Source organism: Macaca thibetana, chromosome 10 (assembly GCF_024542745.1).
Source record: "Macaca thibetana thibetana isolate TM-01 chromosome 10, ASM2454274v1, whole genome shotgun sequence".
Lineage (NCBI taxonomy): Eukaryota > Metazoa > Chordata > Mammalia > Primates > Cercopithecidae > Macaca > Macaca thibetana.
This window is the reverse complement of record NC_065587.1, coordinates 20,880,878-20,900,706: the sequence shown is the minus strand read 5'-3', so window position 1 is coordinate 20,900,706 and position 19,829 is coordinate 20,880,878. Positions and strand designations below refer to the sequence as shown.

Sequence of the window (19,829 nt, the reverse complement as noted above, 5' to 3'; positions counted from 1 at the left end):
AGAATAGGGATATTTTCTTACATAACCATAGCATCATCAATTTTCAATTTTACATTGATAATACATATATCCAGTCTACTATACATGTTCCAGTTTTGTCAGTTCACCTAATGACCTACTGATATTTTTTTATAGCGTTCTCCCTCACCTCATTCAGTACAGGATCCAGTCTAGGTCATATATTGCATTTAGCTGCCATGACTCTGTAGCCTTCTTTAATCTGGAACATTTTGTTTTTGTTTTTGTTTGTTTTTGAGACAGAGTCTTGCTCTGTCGCTCAGGCTGGAGTGCAGTGGCACGATCTCAGCTCACTGCAACCTCCGCCTCCTGGGTTCAAGCGATTCTCCTGCCTCAGCCTCCTGAGTAGCTGGGATTATAGGCGTGTGCCACCACACCTGGCTAATTTTTTGTATTTTTAGTAGAGACGGAGTTTCACCATGTTGGCCAGGCTGGTCTTGAACTCTGACCTCATGATCTGCCCGTTTTGGCTTCCCAAAGTGCTGGGATTACAGGCATGAGCCACCATACCCGCCCAAACTGGAACATTTTCTACAGCCTTACTTTCTTTTATGACGTTCACATTTTGCAGAATACAGTCTTTTGTTTTAATGGAATACTTCTCATTTGGTGTTTGTCCAGTGTTCCCTCAATTAAATTGAGGTTATGTTTTCTCAACTGGAATACTGTATGTATGATGTCACGTGCTTTTCAGGGTATTGTATTACATCTGGAAGTACCGTGTCCACATAACCTTCACTGGTGATGTTAATTTTGATTATTCCAGTCGAGATGTCACCTGGTTTCTCTATAATTGCTGCATTTTCTCTCTGGCAACTAAAAACAGTCTGGGGGCGCACTTTGAAACAATACGAATGTCCCTGCTTCTCATAAAAATTTCTCCATAAGTTTAGCATTCTTTGATGATTTTTATCTGCTCTTAACTATAATGGTTGCAGGCTGGGTGCAGTGGCTCACGCCTGTAATCCTAGCACTTTGGGAGGCCTAGGTGGGTGGATCACTTGAGGTCAGGAGTTCGAGACCAGCCTGACCAACATGGCAAAGCCCCGTCTCTACTAAAAATACAAAAATTAGCTGGGTGTGGTGGTGCATGCCTGTAGTCCCAGCTATTCGGGAGTCTGAGGCAGAAGAATTGCTTGAACCTGGGAGGCAGAGGTTGCAGTGAGCTGAGATCAAGCCACTGTACTCCAGCCTGGGTGACAGAACAAGACTCCGTCTGAAAAACAAAAAACCAAAAACCAACAACGATGCCTGAAATGCATTTTTAAATTTAATAGCCCTAGAGGTCTTAAATTCCACAAGTTTTTACTGCATTCCTCTGACCTTTTCTGGGGTGTCAGTAAACATTATGTGTGGGTATATTGATAAGCCACCGTGATTGGGACGAGGGAGAGGTTTAAGTGACCCCTTGGTTTTAAGACAGATATTTAAATTGCTTTTTAGTCAGTGAGATTTTGCTTATTTTTTATAGATACTGGCTACACCACTCAGTTTAAGAAGGTAGTTGCTTATTAATTAATTTTTAACATTGCATTCAAAAAGGCCAAATATTTAAACAAATCTTTATTTTTATTTATTTTCTTGAGACAAGGCCTCACTCTGTTGCCCAAGCTGGAGTGCAGTGGTGTGATCTTGGCTCACTGCAAACTCTACCTCCCTGGTTCAAGCGATTCTTGTGCCTCAGCCTTCTGAGTAGCTGGGATTACAGGTGCATGCCACCACAGCTGGCTAATATTTTTGTATTTTTATTAGAGACGGGAGTTTTGCCATTTTAGCCAGGCTGGTCTCGAACTCCTGACCTCAAGTGATCTGCCCGTTTTGGCCTCCCAAAGTGCTGGGATTACAGGCATGAGCCACTGAACTCAGCCTAAACTCATCTTTAATAAATTAGTTTTCAGTAATTATTTTAACTCCTTAGTTGTATATACTGAAAATTGCAGTTGACAGTAGAATTGTTTTGTTCTCTACATGGTCATAGTTGAAAGTTTCAGTGCAGTCTGTCTTTTGGATCTGATTTGGCCTAATAGCTAAATATTGAAATTACTCCCTAACTGGCTAAAAATAATGCTGTGGTTTTTTGTTTGTTTGTTTTAAACTTGTGCTAATATGTTACTACAAAACAAAAAGGATTTTTCTAAACACATTTTTTTATGAGGGACAACCATAAAACTTTCATGGAAGAAGTAGAATGAAGCTCCACTTGAAAGAGAATAGCTGCCATTTTTCTGTAATAATTGTCATTAATAAATCTTAGATTTCATTAGTCTAAAAAAATAGGTTTTCCACATGGTCAGCTTCCTTCTTTGGACATTTTGGTCCATTGGCTAACATTTGTTTTTCTTATAAGTGATAATGAGCATGCGAATGACTGCCTGCCTCAGATGCTTTCTTGACTGTGGTTCCCAGTTCGAGTGGGCATTCTTGAAATAATGGCTTTTCTTACATTTCACTTCAACTGTCTGATTACATCCATACTTGTTTGGCTTTACAAAAGGTGTCAGTTTTCAACTTTTGAGCAGTGTCAAGAGTGGCTGAAGAGACTGAACAATGCAATCCGACCACCTGCTAAAATAGAAGATCTCTTCTCATTTGCATACCATGCTTGGTGCATGGAGGTCTATGCCAGTGAAAAGGAGCAACATGGAGACCTGTGCAGACCAGGTACGCCTTTCAGAAATGTGCAAATGGCCAGGGGCTTTATCAAGCTACTGATGGAGGTACTTTTAACATGAAATGGGACACCTAAGCATTGATATATTCAATCAGTGTATATTTTAGGGAGCACCTAGCATGTGCGCAGCATTCTTCTAAGCTTAATAGAACATCTTTTCTGCCTTCCAGGGGAAGGGAAGAACACTAGAAGGCATCACAATCTATTGGGCCTAAAAACAGCTCAACTATAATAAGGTTTTATGAATATTATGGAAGCCTAATAGAAGGGAGCCATGAGTTTTGTATACATGTGTGGGAAGGCTTCACATTTAAACTGGCTTTTGAATCAGCTTTGAAAGTTGAATAGGAGTTCATTGGTGAGAGGCCAGGTGCCTATCAAGAACAAATAGATTTTGTGGGGTTTTTTTTGTTTTGTTTTTCTTTTTTTGAGACGGAGTTTCGCTCTTGTTGCCCAGGCTGGAGAGCAATGGTGTGATCTCAGCTCACTGCAACCTGCACCTCCTGGGTTCAAGCAATTCCCCTGCCTCAGCCTCCCGTGTAGCAGCTGGGATTACAGGCATGCGCCAAGCGCCACTATGCCCAGATAATTTTTTATTTTTAGTAGAGATGGGATTTCTCCATGTTGGTAAGGCTGGTCTTGAGCTCCCGACGTCAGGTAATATGCCTGCCTCGGCTGCCCATAGTGCTGGGATTATAGGCATGAGCCATCGCATCTGGCCTAGATTGTGGGTTTTAACATGTGACCCCCCCCCCCAAAAAAAAAAAAAAAGAGATGCTGAGCCTGTTCTGGAACCCAGGCTTCCTGATTCCTCTATGGTCTTTGTTCCCTTCACTGTCATTCTCCGTCAGAAATGGCTTTGACCAAGTTCATGTTATTTTTCTGCGTGTAGTTTCCTGTAAACTTTATGTGGTCATAGATAGAACTTTGCTGGTCTAACACTGACTTTTAGTGTGTCAGGTTTTGAAGTGAAGTCTTAAATTTCTATGCAGTGAAAAGTTGTGAGCCTCCTTCAAATAAAGTTTACCCTTGGGACTTTTTTCTAGAAACCTGAAATTTTAATCCTGAATCTTCAATCTTATAAGTCTGCCTGGGGTCATTTTAAACATTTGAGGCTAATCTTGCTTTTGTTACTTTGTTCTCTGGCCCCATCACTAATTGAAGCTTTTGGTTCACATTCTTGTTCTGTTGTATTAAAATGCTTATAACATTAGCATTATCTTATGTTTAATGATGCTTTGATAAATACTTTTGTTTGATCCTCATAATCTTGTCAAACAGGCAAGATAGGTTGGTGTCTGTTTTGGGAGCCAAAGAAATGGAGGCTCAGAGGTAAAAAGCCTGTTGTCAAGTCCCAGTGCTCATCACTGACCACAGAACTTAAAACTTAAAACCAGTTCTCAGTTATTCAGACCTGACCGTGGGGGGTGCTGTGGATACAGAGTTTGAAAAACAAAAGCACCTGCCCTCATGGAGCCTCAGGGAAAGCCTCGGAATCCCAGCTTCTCACAAGCGTGTCCAGGCTAGCAGAATCCTGTCACCTACGACAGACCACACCAACCTTGACGTTTATGAGAATGTGCTTAAACTGTCTCTCACTTCACTCCAATTGTTGCATCTATTTTTTGTCTTTATTGAGATGCCATCACATTTTAAATACATTTTTTAATTTTTTTATAGCTCTTTTCAAATTTGGGGGTTTTTCTTAAAGAGAAAGTTTACAGACAGTGATGTGTACAACTTTTACATGTACATTTTCTGAGTTTTTAACCATTGTATCTTCTTTATTTTTAGTTTCTACCATCTCCTAGGATAACGAACTTAATGAGTGGATTGTACTGCATTATGTTATATAAGAACTTTAATTTGTTTAAGACCCCTGACTCCAAGAGGTACTCCCTAATTTTGGGTTGCCAGCATTTACTCAGCAAGATTTGCTTTCTCCTCTCCTGTTCTCTCACAACCACAGATGGAAAAGTCCTTATCTTTTTAGGAGAGCTTTTTTAGTCCCTTGATAATTTTAGTTTCTTTTGGATTTGAGCAAACTCTTAGGATATTCCTGAGAGGTACCTCTGTCTAGTCTTTTAATTATGGGTGGCTTTGTCCTGAGGTGGGATGACTTTTGTCCCCAGACCCTTCCCCTTCCTGATGATATCTGATATTCTTTGGCCATCAAGACATAAAGATATCTACGGTGTTGTCTGTCTTTCTGTAGGTTTGTGATGCAAGGGCACATGAGGGGTAAAGTACTGACTTAGGAATTAGGAAACCTGAATTCAAATGTGTACTCTACAATTTAGTTGAAAAAAAGAACACTGGGCAAGAATTTATGCTCTCTATGCTTTAGTTTCCTTTGTGCTTTAAACTGGGACATTCATGCTCTTCCTGCCCAGGCTGATCCAGGTATCCTGAAGATCAAATCTGTTAATGCTGCAGAGTTCAATTCAGTAAATGTTTAAGTGCCCCCTATGTGCCATGCTTATGAAAACACTTTGGAAATTATGCAACTACAAGGTAATGCAATCATAACTGTTTGGCGAGAGATTATGAGTAAGGGTTGCATTTTGTTTCTTCCCAGTATATACACAGTCCACACTTATGTTAACCTGCCACCACTCAGCATGGAATCTTTTATTTCAGTGACTTGGTTGAATGTATGTGTGTGTATGGCTTTTGCCTTTTATATATATTCACTGTGGAGTACAAAGGAAAAACTTGGTTTTAATTAAAAAAAAAAAAAAAAAAAACCACCTCGAGGACATCTAGTCAACCTGGTTCTTTTGTCGTTACCTAATATTGTGGAGTGGTGGTGGTGTCTATAGCATTACTCATCAAATATTAGCATACCAGACAACCACATACTTACAAGTCATCTTTAGGATGAGACAACACTTGAGATATTTCAAAGTCATGCCTTTTTATAATCTGCCCCAGTACATGATATCACAAGTGTAGACTCTGAGAGGTGGAAGTTAATTTAATCTCATAGCAGTTAATAAAGTCTTTTATGGAGTCTTCTCTACCTAGCTTGCTAGAAGTAGAATGTATCAGAGAGGAGGGAAATGAGAAAATTACATAATTGTCTTAGTATTCATATAAATCTTAGTTTCTGGCTGTTGAACCGGTCATAGTTAAGCCAGCCATACTGTGGTCACAGCTCTAAGGCTTAATCAGCTTTGGAAGAAGTTTCAGCATTGCTGTTGGAGTTTACCTGTGAAACCTGCAGAAGCCTTTGTCAAATTCTTGACCCTTCTTTTAGCCCCTTAAACACTAAAAAAGAAGTGGGCTTAAAGCTGAAAGCTTCTCTCCCATGTCCTTAACTTCCTGCTCCTCATTGCAACTGACTTGGTGGTGGTGGTCTATACTAGTGTTATTCTGGAGGCCTGACAGATGACGGGGCAGTTTAGCTGCCAGTTTAGTAGCGTCAGGCCTACCTCTCTAACCTCTCTCATGTGAAATGTCCATTAAGCCCGTCTTGTTTATCCACAAATAGCATATGACTCTGGGTCTTAACACTGTTGTGAAGCTGCCTATTTATCTGTCCTCCGGGTTTGAATGCAGTCCAGGAAGTTACATCTAGAGGATTTACTGGGACCTTTGTACGTAGAAAAGCATAATTCCTTTCTCCATATTTGAAAATCTGGTGAGAAATAGTTTCTTACCTTCTCTTACTCGTATTCATCTGCTTCCTCGCCTGCCAGGTAAAGGCCGGTCCCTTCTGCTGTCCTAGGCCTTTTAGGCTGTATATAATTGTGGGCTTGAATACTCAGGATCAGCCAGGGAGCTAGACTTTTTAGGGAAAACTTTTTAGATCACTGATTGACACTGTGCTTCTGATAAAGAGAGTTAGGGAACTTCATTGCTTTTAAAAAGAAAGTTTTCATTTCCACTAAAATGAAAATTGCTGGACTGTATTATTTTTAGTTTAAGAAATACTAAATGCTGAAAAGGGACAAAGGCAGATAGGAAGGGTTGAAATGGAAATATAAAGCCAAACAAAAACCTTATAAGCCCCAGTATTTAAAGTAAGTTGGGATATTATCACAATGTATTTAATGTTGAATTGATTGAGACCTGAGAATTCTGAGATGGAAATTTTTAAGGGCAATCCAGCAATAGATGTGTTTGTGCTTATTTTTCTTGCTAAGTAAACATGAGTGAACATCTCACACAGTTCGCAAAAGCTGGTTAAATTCCTGATGTATGTAATGATGAATGATGTGTTTTTCAAATCCAGTAGTGGGTCATGAAATCTAATTTTAAAGAAATGGAATAGAAAATATCAAATTGTGTCACACAGTAAGAGTGGATATTGTTTTGTGAAATGCTTTCAAAAAAATAATGTATGTTGTATTAGCTGGGCACAGCGTCTACCTATAGTCCCAGCTATTCAAGAGGCTGAGGTGGGAAGATTGCTTGAGTTTAGGAGTTCAAATCCAGCTTAGGCAACAGAGGGAGACCCGGTCTCTCAAAAAATGAAAAAATTAAAACATGTTTGTTGTATTGTGATATAAAACATAATGCTTATTGTGGGTTGTGATGATCAGTTTCACAGTTTATGAAGTCACTGCGTTAGAGGATATAAAAATAATTAAAACTCATTCCCATTCTCAAAGAACTCAAAATAACAGATTTTCTATACTTCCTAGTCAGTATATATTTCTGTGTATAGCTCAGAATGTTGTGCTCTGGATGGTGGTTCTAAGTCCTTCTTTGGGAAGTGATTCTGTGAAGTAAATTGCTAGTGATAGTGATTGTTACTGTTATTATTTTGCCGGTGGTTATTTTTAAATCACAAGATCCTTTTAGGGTATCTATGTGTTTTACCCTAAGATAGAGGTATTAATGTTAAAGACCATTAATGTACAGTTCAGGAAAAGCACAGAAAAAATTAAAAAAAAATCATTAATGAAATACTTTCACCTCTTGCAAAGACTTGGAGCTATATCCCGGAGTAGGGGGAAACAAATCTCTTAATGAACTGGGAATTTGCCACAGTCTTGCAGCTTTTAAATTGGGATTATGAATTAAAGACTCCTTGTCTTTTTTTTTTTTTTCTTTTTCTGAGACAGGGTATCACTCTGTTGCCCAGGCTGGAGTGCAATGGTGTGATGACGGCTCACTGCAGCCTCAACTTCCCTAGGTTCAGGTGATCCTCCCACTTCAGCCTCTCAAGTAGCTGGGACTACAGGCATGTACCACCACTACCTAATTTTTCCATTTTTGTAGAGACGGGGTTTCACCATGTTGCCCAGGCTGGTCTTGAACTCCTGGGCTCAAGCAATCTGCCTGCCTCAGCCTCCCAAAGTGCTGGGATCACAGGCGTGAGGCACTGTGTCTGGCCTAGTATTCTTGATGGTCAATATTCCTTGCAATTTGTATACAGATGGCACCCCAATTCAAATAGTTTTTTCCTGTTTGGAAGCCTGCTACATTGCTTCTAAAAGTTTTCCAGAATGGGATGGATTTAGCTATTATTTCTTCTTGTACCTCTCAACCTCATCTTTTTATAACTCTCCTTCAGGAAACGTATAATACCTACCTTGAGCTCAAGAAAAGCAGTTTAAATGGGAAAGTAGTTTAACAGAATTGTCTTTCATTCAAGTAATTGCTGTTTCCTATTCTGTAGCTCCTCTCCCAGGGAGAACAAAGCTTTATACCTTCATCACCAAAGTGAAGTCTGTTTTGTGCTTTTGTTGTTGTGGTTTCTTCCAGCACTGCTAGCACTTATTTTACAAGCTGTACCATTGTATATTAGAGGTACTGCTTAATATTTTTTAAAATAACATACTGACCTCAGGCTGTGTATGTTTTCAAGGAAGAAAGCTATTTCAGATTTACTGAATTTATGTTAGCTTCATTTCTACCTTTGTTTTGCTTTCTTAAGGAAGAGAAAGCCAGATTCATTAGGGCAAATATAGCCAGATTATACCAGCTTGGGTGGCTGTTCTTGCAAATAATCAGCACTTAGTAGTATGGTGTTTCCTGAGATTCCTCACTGGCAGTTATGATTCCATGACCTGTTAACCTGCAATTCCATCATCTAAAAGGCTCTGGAAACCAGAATGTTTTTCATTCACTATTTGGTGTCTTGGCTGGACCAGATCTGAGCTGACATGAGGCTATTTTGTTGCTTTATTTATCCCACCTCGTGTGAATGATACATATCTTTCAGGAAAGAAATATAAATACTTGTTTAAGGAGATCTTGTTAAGCATGTGAGCCTAATATTATAATATATGCACTGTTTTATTACCTTTTGAAAGTTTGGAAAACTCTCAAATTCTAAAATTTGAACCAAAGGGTTTTGGATGAGGAATTATAGATCTGTATTGCTACTCGTGGTGATCTTGTTATTGATTTTATTTCTTATTAAGTGTACTGTCAGTCTGAGTGTGGAAGTAGGCAAGTAGCCAGTGTTGTAGGACAAGAGCATGGGTTTTGGGGCCAGACAGGCCTGCCATAGTAACTTCTCTGTTTTAATTTTGTCCTTTGTAAAATGAGCTTAGTGCTCCTGTTCTCAGAGTTGATAGTAAGGATTAGATGAGATAACATAACTCTTGATCAGAATTAATTTCTTTCCTTTTTATAATCTTCACCTGACAGGGATCTTTCTAAACTAAAACTATATAATATGTTACTCTTATTATTTATACAATGCCTACGTTTAAAAATACACAGGCTGGGCGCAGTGGCTCACGCCTGCAATCCCAGCACTTTCGGAGACCGAGGCGGGCAGATCACATGAGGCCAGGAGTTCGAGACCAGCCTGGCCAATGTGGTGAAATCCCATCTCTACTGAAGGTGCAAAAATTAGCCAGTCATGGTGGCATGCACCTGTAATACCAGCTATTTGGGTGGCTGAGGCACAAGAATCGCTTGAATCCGGGAGGCGGAAGTTTCAGTGAGCCGAGATCACACCACTGCACTCCAGCCTGGGTGACAGAGTGGAACCCTGTCTCAGAATATATTTATATTTCCATATATGTGAAAAATATATATTTCCATATATGTAAAATAGATAATATAAATTTCTTTGTTTTTATTCCACCCGTTTTGCAAAATGGTGTTCATTTCTTCCTTTCTGCTGTTTATCCTTGGCCTCTAGGGGAGCATGTAACTTCAAGGTTTAAAAACGAGGTGGAGAGGATGGGTTTTGATATGAACAACGCCTGGAGGATTTCCAACATCAATGAGAAGTACAAGTGAGTTATATGGGTCCCTGTGGACTATGTTTCACAGCCAGTGCCTTTGCAGAAACCACAATTCTCATGTGGCAGAACATTTGAACTTAGAGTTTTTCTTTGAAATGGTTTTATTTATTAAATCTAAAGGCATATGATCTTCAGAGTATTTATTGAACCTTCTGTTCCCATTGCTATCATTGGAGTGGAAAGTGATCCTTACTTAACAGGATCCTAGAACCTTCCCTTCTACCCCCTTTAGGCCTCTGTTTTTTCTGGTACATGCATGTCTAGATAATACTGTGTTTGCCTATAGGCAGGCAGTTACCATTTTTCTCATCACCACTTGGCATCACATTAGAGATAGGATCAGTGGTCTCATAAGCAGTGACAGAACATTTATGAACTAGTTTTTATGACTGTAATTTTACTCCAAGTGCTGTGAAATAGACATAAGTATAGGTTGAGTATCCCTTATCTGAAATTCTTGGGACTGTAAATATTTCAGATTTTGGATTTTTTTCAGGTTTTGGAGTATTTGCATGAACATAATGAGATTATCTTGGGCCTGGGACCCAAGTCTAAACACAAAATTCTTTGTCTCATACACACATTATACACAAAGCTGGAAGGTAATTTTATACAATATTTTAAATAACTTCACATGATGTTTTGTACAAAAAGTTTTGACTGTGACTTGATTGCAAGCCATCGCATGAGGTCAGGTGTGGAATTTTCCACTTGTGGCATTATGTCAGCACTCAAAGTTTCGAATTTTGGAGCATTTCAGATTTTTGGATTAAAGATGCTCAATCTGTATTATTCTGTCCTTTAATATGTTGCTCTAAAACCAACTTCACTGCTATGATCATTTAACCATTAAATATTAATGTAACCATTATTTGACTGGGCATGGTGGCTCACACCTGTAATCCCAGCACTTTGGGAGGCCAAGGCGGATCAGCTGAGGTCAGGAGTTTGAGACCAGCCTAGCCAACATGGCGAAACCCTGTCTCTACTAAAAATACAAAAACTAGCTGGGCGTGGTGGTGCACGCCTGTAGTCCCAGCTACTTGGGAGGCTGAGGCAGGAGAATTACATGAACCTGGGAGGTGGAGGTTGTAGTGAGCTGAGATTGCACCACTGTACTCCAACCTGGGCAATAGAGTGAGACTCTGTAACCATTTAGCCATTATGCATTTCCTTAAAATGTGTAAGTGCATTGGTGGGGGAGGACAGTTAACTACTGTGATTTTGGTAATCCAAATTTCTATAAAACAAAATTGTCCAGGATAGTTAAATATCTTAAATCTTTAAATATATCCTTCTCCTACCTTTTCCTGCATCACTGATCATTCTGTGGCATCTTAGCTGTCTCAAATTATGATAGCCATTTTCCTGGTCTATTTGTGGCTAGCCATCAGAGTGTTTCAGTTTTCACTGGAAAAGCTATAGCTAATTGCTGTAGACAGTTCTTAATGTGGACCTTCTCCAGGGAGTTAAGAACCCAGGGTGTTTTGAAGAGTTGGGCGCTGCAGACTTTTTGTACTTTTGCCTGTTCTCAGTGATGAGTCAAAGCAAAGAAAGAGGGTGAATACTGGATGAGGGGGCGGCCTCAGAGAGCCTGTGGCTGCATTAGGCTTTCCTGAGTGTAACCTGTACTGGAAATTGTTTATCCACAACTAAGTAGGTACTGAAGAACTGACTACTGGGAGTGTAGTACCTATAGGACAGTGAACAGAATGTTTAGAAAATTAGATCAAGTTAAAAAACTGTGAATTAAGACAGACTTGTTGGAAAATAATCCCTAATTAATATGGATTTTAAAAGTTAACTTCTTGGGAGGCCAAGATAGGAGGATTGATTGAGTCCAGGAGTTTGAGACTAGGCTGGGCAACAGAGTGAGACCTCATCTCTACAGAAAATTTTTTAAAAATTTGGCCGGGCACGGTGGGCTCATGCCTCTAATCCCAGCACTTTGGGAGGCCGAGGCGGGCAGATCACGAGGTCAGGAGATCGAGACCATCCTGGCTAACATGGTGAAACCCCATCTCTACTTAAAAATACAAAAAATTAGCCGGGTGCGGTGGTGGACGCCTGTAGTCCCAGCTACTTGGGAGGCTGAGGCAGGAGAATGGTGTGAACCTGGGAGGCGGAGCTGGTAGTGAGCCTAGATTACGCCACTGCACTCCAGCCTGGGCGACAGAGCGAGACTCTGTCTCAAAAAAAGAAAAAAAAAATCAGCTAGGCATGGTGGTGCATGCCTGTAGTCCCAGCTACTGGGGAGGCTAAAGTGGGAGAGTTGTTTGAGCTCAGGAGGTTGAGGCTGCTGTGAGCCATGACCACTCCACTGCTCTCTAGCCCAGGTAACAGAGCAAAACTGTCCCAAGGAGTTTACCAGTTACACCTCAGAACCAGTCTTTAGGATGTTATCACCACCATAAGACAAAACGAGGAGGTCGGATGGAAACAATAGGATGTTGAAAGTTCTTCCTACTACAAGGGAAGAGTGAGAGCCAAATTTACTCTTGAGTTTAATACATACTGAAGGGAATGAGATTTATGGTTAGATATTAACCGTCATTACTGGGTGCCAGCTTATTTTTAGGAGTTTGTGAATAGATTTGTATGGCTACTCTTAGTCATAGCCATTCTCTGTTCAGTGGCTTTTAAATTCCTGAGACTTAATCTTCTGGAAGTTGAGAACGGGAGAGATTTAGTGCAAAATGATCAAAACCCCCAACACCTAAGCCATTTTGTGTTTTTCTGTGCTTTCCCCTATGTATAGGATAGGCTGGGGCAGGGGGTTGGTGGTGTTGGTGGAGTTTGTGTGTTTTAGGATTTGGATTAAAGGCCTTATTGCCTTCACTATTGAAAAAAGAAGATTGGATTAGCCAGAGAGAGACATTGTCCTATAAGTAAAAATGTGTCGGAAGTATTGCTTCCCAGAATACTAGCTTGACTGCAGCTAGGATCTTCCCTAATTAAAAGAAAGCTTACCCCCTAACCCCGAGTGTAATTTGTTCTGAAGTATGTTTTATGGAAATTATGATTAATAGCTTAGTCACATTACTAACCTGGTTCAATGGGACTGAGGCTGTGTATGCAAATAGGCTGGCTTGTATTGGTTTTGCATACCCATAGCTGCACCTGTTACCTATAAGGACCACACCCTGTGTGGTTCAAATCAAAGAATGAGTTAATCCTGTGAAGTCTCTGGAAATGTGAAATTGTGGGCTTTTGTCCTTCCTTGAGGGTCTAGTAGAGCTGACACAGGCTCTCAGTTCTGTAATTGGACTGGGTGCTCATGTATTTAGAAATAACGTGTGTACTTGTTACAGCAGAAGAATTGTAATGAAGTATAAAGAGACTGACCCTTGTCTCCCTTTTATTTTCATTGATAGCCAAAAGGTAGCATCAAGTGGAACAATCCAAAATAGTATCACTTGTTGTATACACATAAGTAAACATTTAAGGCAACAAAACAAAACAAAACACACAAGGTAATCCATTCTGTTGAGGAGACCAAAACTCAAATAAAGCACCTCATTGCCTTTAACTGGCTCTGTGGCAGTGAGATCATCATCCTTATGCTGGCTCACCTAGTGTCTCTCTCTCCCCTTTTCTCTCTCCCTCTCATCTCCCCTTGACTCTCCCCACTTCTCATCTTCTCTTTAGATTATGTGGTAGCTATCCTCAAGAGCTCATAGTGCCTGCCTGGATCACTGACAAAGAACTAGAAAGTGTAGCAAGTTTCAGGTCCTGGAAGCGCATCCCTGCCGTCGTCTACAGGTAAGTTAAACTGAACCAGTCCCAGCTTGGGCTGGTGCTGCTGCCTGCTACATATGGTCTGCTGCCTCTGCTGCTGCTGCTGCTAACCTGGGAAGGGTGGGGAGGGTGGGGAGGGTTCAGAGAACTTGCTAGGCAAGGCTGTACTTCCTTATTGCTAAAGCTTCTCCTACAGTAACACATCAGTACTGACTGCATTCAGAACACTAGCTGGTGGTTCATTTGAAACAGCTAAGGAAGTTTTAGTTGTAAAGTGGCTGGACTTGCTATTTCAACATCCTTCTGACATTCTGTGAAGCTAATGTGCTTACTAAGCATTTAGTTTCAGCTGTTAGCAGGGCTTTTGGATTGAGAGATGAGTCTCTGAAAGTGATCATTGGGAATATAGAGTTGAGTTAGCTCTGATTGTCTTTGTGGTTGAAACTTTGACATGTGGAAGAACTCTGTTTCAAGAGGAAGCATTTAGAGAAAGACTGGGGCATGACTAGATAGAAGATTTCAGTGATCAGAGGCATGAGAGCCAAGGGATGCAAGTTCTAGATGGGGATGGTGGCGTGGTGATGGAGCACAGATTTTGGAGTCACAGGTCTGAGTTCAGGTATATTCTTACACTCCTTGCTAAGGCACCTTGAATAAATTCCCTAACTGACTTCAGTCTGTTCCTAATGAATACAATGGGAATGATAATTCTTGTTTTGTAGATCTGTTCTGGTTCTGAATGAGGGCCTATAAACACTGAGCTTCTGTACCAACATTTGGATTAGGTTATGTCTCTTGAGTGCTGCTTTTATAATTCAGTGAATATCTCAGTTCTCACAGAATCCTCTTAAGTTTTAAAGAAGTCCTTCCTTCTTATTCTGGAAATGTTTTGGATGTCATCTCTTTGTAATGTTTACGTTCTCCATTTCATTTTCCCAGTTTGCCGGCTTTTTGGACTCTCCCTGAGTTGGGCCAATCCAGTGGCTTACAGTTAGAAACTTCATTCCACTGAAATATTGAGATTGTAGGAAGGGATTTGTCTCCTTGTGGAATTCCTACAGAGGTAACCAGCTTGTTCATTTAGTCTACTAAAGGCAAATTCTGATACCCACTCTGAATGGAGAGAGATGGAAAAGTATTTGCTTTGGCCCAGTGGAACCCATTACATTTTCAGTCTCAATTCTCATCACTGTTGTTTTCAGACAGTCCTAGAAAAGTCAGTCACCAAATTTACCTGTCATTCAAGTGGTAAGCATGCTACAGGAACTAGGGAGTAGTGAAAGCTAAAGGGATTTATGAGTCTTATCAATGATCAGCTCAGCTGGAATGGGGAAAGCAGCCAGTTGCTGCTCTGGCCAACAGCTGTGTTAGGTCAGCAGCCCTGGCATTTGCGGGGCTTGCTGACTTTGACCAAAAGGGGTAAGGTACTCTCATTTGCAGAATAAGAGGCTTTAGGTGAATTCTCCCTTTGGGAAGAGAAACTTAAGAGGGCTGGTTGAAGAAAAACTTCTTAGAATGTAATAAAAATGGAAACCTTTTTTTCCCTTCTAAAATTTATTCTAGAGGGCATGCACCCTAGGTTTTCCCCCCTTTTTCTAGAGACACAAGGGGATATATAAATGAAAATTTTTATTTGCAGTTTTTCAGAGAAGTCTTTCAAAAGATCAGAAGTTAAAGTTCTTGGTGTAGTAATCCATGCAAAATCAGGCAGGTTTCCTGGAACTGGACTCTGTCTCAGAACACGTGTCTTGTATTGCTAAGATCCAAACAGGGTTGCTGTATTATTTGGGAGCTTTGTAAGGGGTGTGTGGAATAATGTTTGGGACCCTCCACCATGCTCTGCTTTGCCAGCCTAGGAGGCAGGATGCCTGTGACTCTTGACATCCATTTCCTGTATTTAGTTGTCTGTAGACTGGGTCATGATTCCTGAGATTGCCAGCAGGAGTTACTTGACAGCACCATGCTGAACCAGTGCTTGATTAGGGCTTTGTCCTACTGTGATGAGAGAGCACTTAATTGGATTTATTACTGAAGGCAGAGATTGCTGTAACAACAGCAAGATGGTGTGTGAAGGGTGCCCATCTGTAGTGCAGTTCGCAACTTTTTCGTTTGTGCATGTGGTAATTATTATAAACTCCTAGTTACTTAAGGGAGCTTGCCTAAAGCTAAGTTGGGGTTACTTAAAACAATTATGTTTCTATATAAAATCGAAGCATTCTCGGTTTTAGTAGTGAGGGCTTTATCTGTTGGACATCATAATTTTTATACTTTGCCTGGTTCTGTTAGTGATAGGAATGCATTCCTTCAGTGATTTTTTAACTGTAGTGTTTGAGTTATCTTTCATGTAGTCTGAAGCATTTTAGACTGCAGAAAACATAATTGTTTATTGCAATAGCCCAGTTGAAATCTAATAGCTCCTGTAATGCGCAGTGGCCCCTAAAACCCAAGATCCAGGCTGAAGAGTGCCACCTACTGCTCCTCTTGGGTATCGCTGGGAAGCATTGAAGAAGAGGATGCTCAGAAAAGGCCCAGCCAGCCTCTTGTGCATGGTTTGGAGTCATTCAGCTCAGTGGTTGCCCAGTGCCTGTTATTTGCTAGGAGTCATTTTATAAAGAATCCTTGAGATTTTTTCTGTTTTGGCCCCATTCAACACGTGAACCAGTTGAGCATGTTGGCAATACACAAGTACTTATAGCTACTTGTCTCGTAGGGAGGGAGGATTTAAAAACTACAAGCAAACTGGTGATTTCAGTGGAATTTGATTGGTGCCAAATTTAATTTATTTGTGAGCTTTAGGATTAAAAACAAATTGTAGTACATTTTCATCGTCTCAAAAAACCCATTCACAGGGCACCCAATCACCCTAGCCCTGAATAATTAAGATGTCCAATGGATAAAGCCCCTGCTACTAAAACATAGAGTGCTTCAGTTTTATATAGAAACATAATCGTTATAAGTAACCCCAACTTAGAATTAGGCAAGCTCCCTTAAGTAACTAAGAGTTTATAATAGTCACCACATGCACAAATCTACTTTCGTCTTTATAGATTTGCCTATTCTGGATATTTCATGTAAATTTTCATACAATAAGTTGCCTTTTGTGACTGACTGACTTTCACTTGGCATAACATATTTGAGGTTCATCAGTGTTCTAGCCTGTATCAGAACTTCATTGCTCTTTACTGCCGAGTAATAGAAGTTTTCTAACTTTTTATTGGTTAAAATTGCCTAATTAGGAAAAGTCTGGGTTTTAATAGCACCTTAAAGTAGACTGTGATTTCTGGTCTGTCTTATTGGAAAAGGATATGTCAGAGTATGGTTTTCTGAGGTTGATGCTCTTCTTCTCTTTCTGTGAGCCCTAGGAAGGGTAGCTGGCTCATTGAGCTATCTGCCTATTATAAGAGCAGTTTGTGACTCATGAAATCTCAGGATTTTTTTTTGTAAAGGATTTTTGTAAAGCAATTCACTGTGGGCCAGGTAAATGTTTTATTCCCAGAGGCAGGCTCTTGGTTCAGTATTAAAAAGGTAGCAGATTTCACTATTGGGTAGCAGAATTAGTGTAGTATCTGTAGATTAAGTTACGAATGTTTATTTTTGCTAAGAGTACGCATTAATTTTTTTTGTCGTTTTTTGGAAATGGAGTCTTGCTCTGTCACCCAAGCTGGAGTGCTGGAGTGCAGTGGCACAATCATAGCTTTTTGCAGCTTCAGCCTTCTGGGTTCAAGGGATCCTTCCACACAGCCTCCTGAATAGCTGCGACTATAGGCATGTGCTACCATGCCCGGCTAATTTGTAAAAACTTTTTTATAAAGATGGGTTCTCACTCTGTTGCTCAGGCTGGTCTTGAAACTCCTGGGCTCAAGCAATCCTCCTGCCTCAGCCTGTCAGAGTGCTGGGATTGCAATGTGAGCCTCCCTGCCTGATGCGTTAGTCATTTTTTGGTAACTTTACAGGGATCTCTGTGATGTTACAATCATTGAGAAAGACACACAGGTTTTGTTGTTCTTGTTGGTTGTGTAAGATTTCTACCCTCTTTAATACTGAGAAGACTTGAAGCTGACCTAACACTCACCTAGAATTAGACTATTCATTAAGGCACTTAAAATCTATTTTGTGTGAGTACAGAGAGCATCTGAATGGGTACAGTTGTTGTCTCTTATTTCTCACACAGGCACCAAAGCAATGGAGCTGTCATTGCCCGCTGTGGACAGCCAGAGGTTAGCTGGTGGGGCTGGCGAAATGCAGATGATGAGCATCTGGTACAGTCAGTAGCCAAAGCTTGTGCCTCTGACTCCCGATCGAGTGGCAGCAAGCTGTCAACTAGAAATACTTCTCGAGACTTTCCCAATGGGGGAGACCTTTCTGACGTGGAGTTCGGTAAGGTGCTCCCTGGACCCATGGCAATAATTTTTATAGCATCTAAGAACCTGTTCTTGAAATGGCCTTTTCCTTACAAGACATAGATTTACTTTTATAGAAGTGAATGTGCAGAGCTTCACTTGATGGGATTGAGGAGTCATGGGTCTTGGTGGAGAATCAGAAGACCCTTTGTTTCAAACCTCAATCAAGATATTAGTGTGTGTGTTGTCTTTCTTGCCATTGTGACAAAAATGGAGTGTGTATGTAATACGGGACTTGCAGTATCTGCAGACCATGGCAGGAAATGCCAGGCTTCATGAAAGGACGACAGGTGCAGAAATGAAGTTGGCCGGGCACGGTGGCTCACGCCTGTAATCCCAGCACTTCGGGAGGCCGAGGCGGGCGGATCACGAGGTCAGAAGATCGAGACCATCCTGGCTAACATGGTGAAACCCCGTCTCTACTAAAAATACAAAAAATTAGCCGGGCACGGTGGCGGGCGCCTGTAGTCTCAGCTACTCGGGAGGCTGAGGCAGGAGAATGGCGTGAACCTGGGAGGCGGAGCTTGCAGTGAGCTGAGATGGCGCCACTGAGCTCCTGCCTGGGCGACAGCGCAAGCCTCCATCTCAAAAAAAAAAAAAAAAAATGAAGTATAAGAGATTGGACTGTGTGATCTCCATGTGTACCTTGGGAGTCAGTTTTGGAGAATAAATCCTTCTCATCTTTCATAAGAAGGCAACATAGAAAATAAACTAAAGAGAAAAGTCCTATGTATCAGGGTTTTGGTTAGGGGATTTCATTTTATTGAGCCTTTCCATAAGATGTGCTTGTGGGTCTAATTCTGCACAGTTCTGGGAGAGACAGGCTCATTTAGTATGCCCCCTCCCTCTATGTCCCTAGATTCTTCTCTGTCAAATGCTTCAGGAGCAGAGAGTTTAGCCATCCAACCGCAGAAGCTTTTGATCTTGGATGCTCGCTCCTATGCAGCTGCTGTGGCAAACCGAGCCAAAGGAGGAGGCTGCGAATGCCCAGGTGAGGTGTATGGTGCTTTGTTCCCCATCCTTTCTCCTTGTGACTGCAGCCCTTGCCCATCTGAGACTTAGTTCTCAATTTGAAATAAGTGGCAAGCCATATTCCTCATCCATCCTGTCGTGAGAGTGCCAGAGCTTCTCTCTGGATTAACACTGTGTGTTCTTTTCTGAGGAGAAATGGAGGAGGAGGTGCAATGAAGTCACATAATCTTCCTTCCTTGTGCCAACTTTTAGGTGATAAGGAAAGCAGATCTTCCCCGTAGTAAGGCCTGTTCATGTTTGGAAGCTGCTGCTTTAGTGGGCTCAATTTCTCAGCCGTCTAAAGCTTTTTGTTGCCTTTGACAGAGGCTATGCTCATCACTGGCCTTGTAGCAAACTCCTCAAGGGCCTTTCCTTAGAAAACCTGGGGTGAAAACTGAAGCAGTAAATATAGAACCCTAGTAAGGTACCTCTGTCCTGAGCTGTAATACCATTACTGTTGGAATGCTAGCTTTCCCCAAGGAGGGACCCCCCTCAGTGCCTCTGGCACAGGCAGAGGCACCATGCTCTTTGTTCAGATGTGGTCTAAGCTGGAAATTGAAAGCAGCTGTACCAAGGTGAAATTTGAATGTGAGAACGCATTGTTCTGCTGAGTTCCTTTCAAAGAGATTCCAAAGCCACAAGTTAGATAAGGCCCAAGAAGTAAAGCCAAACTGAGATCGAAGTAGGCCTTTTAAAAAATAATAGCTTTTATTTTATGTCAGTATCTTCTTTACAAATCTAACCTTCCATTTTCACCCTTTTTGAAAAGATAGCTAA

General features: G+C 41.0%; 3 protein-coding genes across 12 annotated transcripts in view; 1 reads left to right on the top strand and 2 right to left on the bottom strand.

The window, feature by feature from the left end:
• The window catches only part of ASCC2 (activating signal cointegrator 1 complex subunit 2), a 402,689-nt gene that overhangs the window by 202,663 nt on the left and 180,197 nt on the right, over positions 1–19,829 (bottom strand). The gene's annotated exons all lie outside the window — the stretch shown is intronic.
• The window catches only part of ZMAT5 (zinc finger matrin-type 5), a 357,894-nt gene that overhangs the window by 267,811 nt on the left and 70,254 nt on the right, over positions 1–19,829 (bottom strand). The window lies entirely within an intron of this gene.
• MTMR3 (myotubularin related protein 3) overlaps positions 1–19,829 on the top strand; it is a 141,949-nt gene that overhangs the window by 102,912 nt on the left and 19,208 nt on the right. For all 10 annotated transcript variants that reach the window (XM_050806786.1, XM_050806784.1, XM_050806783.1 and 7 more), the window contains 5 exons: positions 2,513–2,679; positions 9,798–9,894; positions 13,552–13,665; positions 17,813–18,018; positions 18,901–19,032. In XM_050806786.1, coding sequence (XP_050662743.1) covers positions 2,513–2,679; positions 9,798–9,894; positions 13,552–13,665; positions 17,813–18,018; positions 18,901–19,032 — 716 coding nt within the window. The remainder of the gene's footprint in view (positions 1–2,512; positions 2,680–9,797; positions 9,895–13,551; positions 13,666–17,812; positions 18,019–18,900; positions 19,033–19,829) is intronic.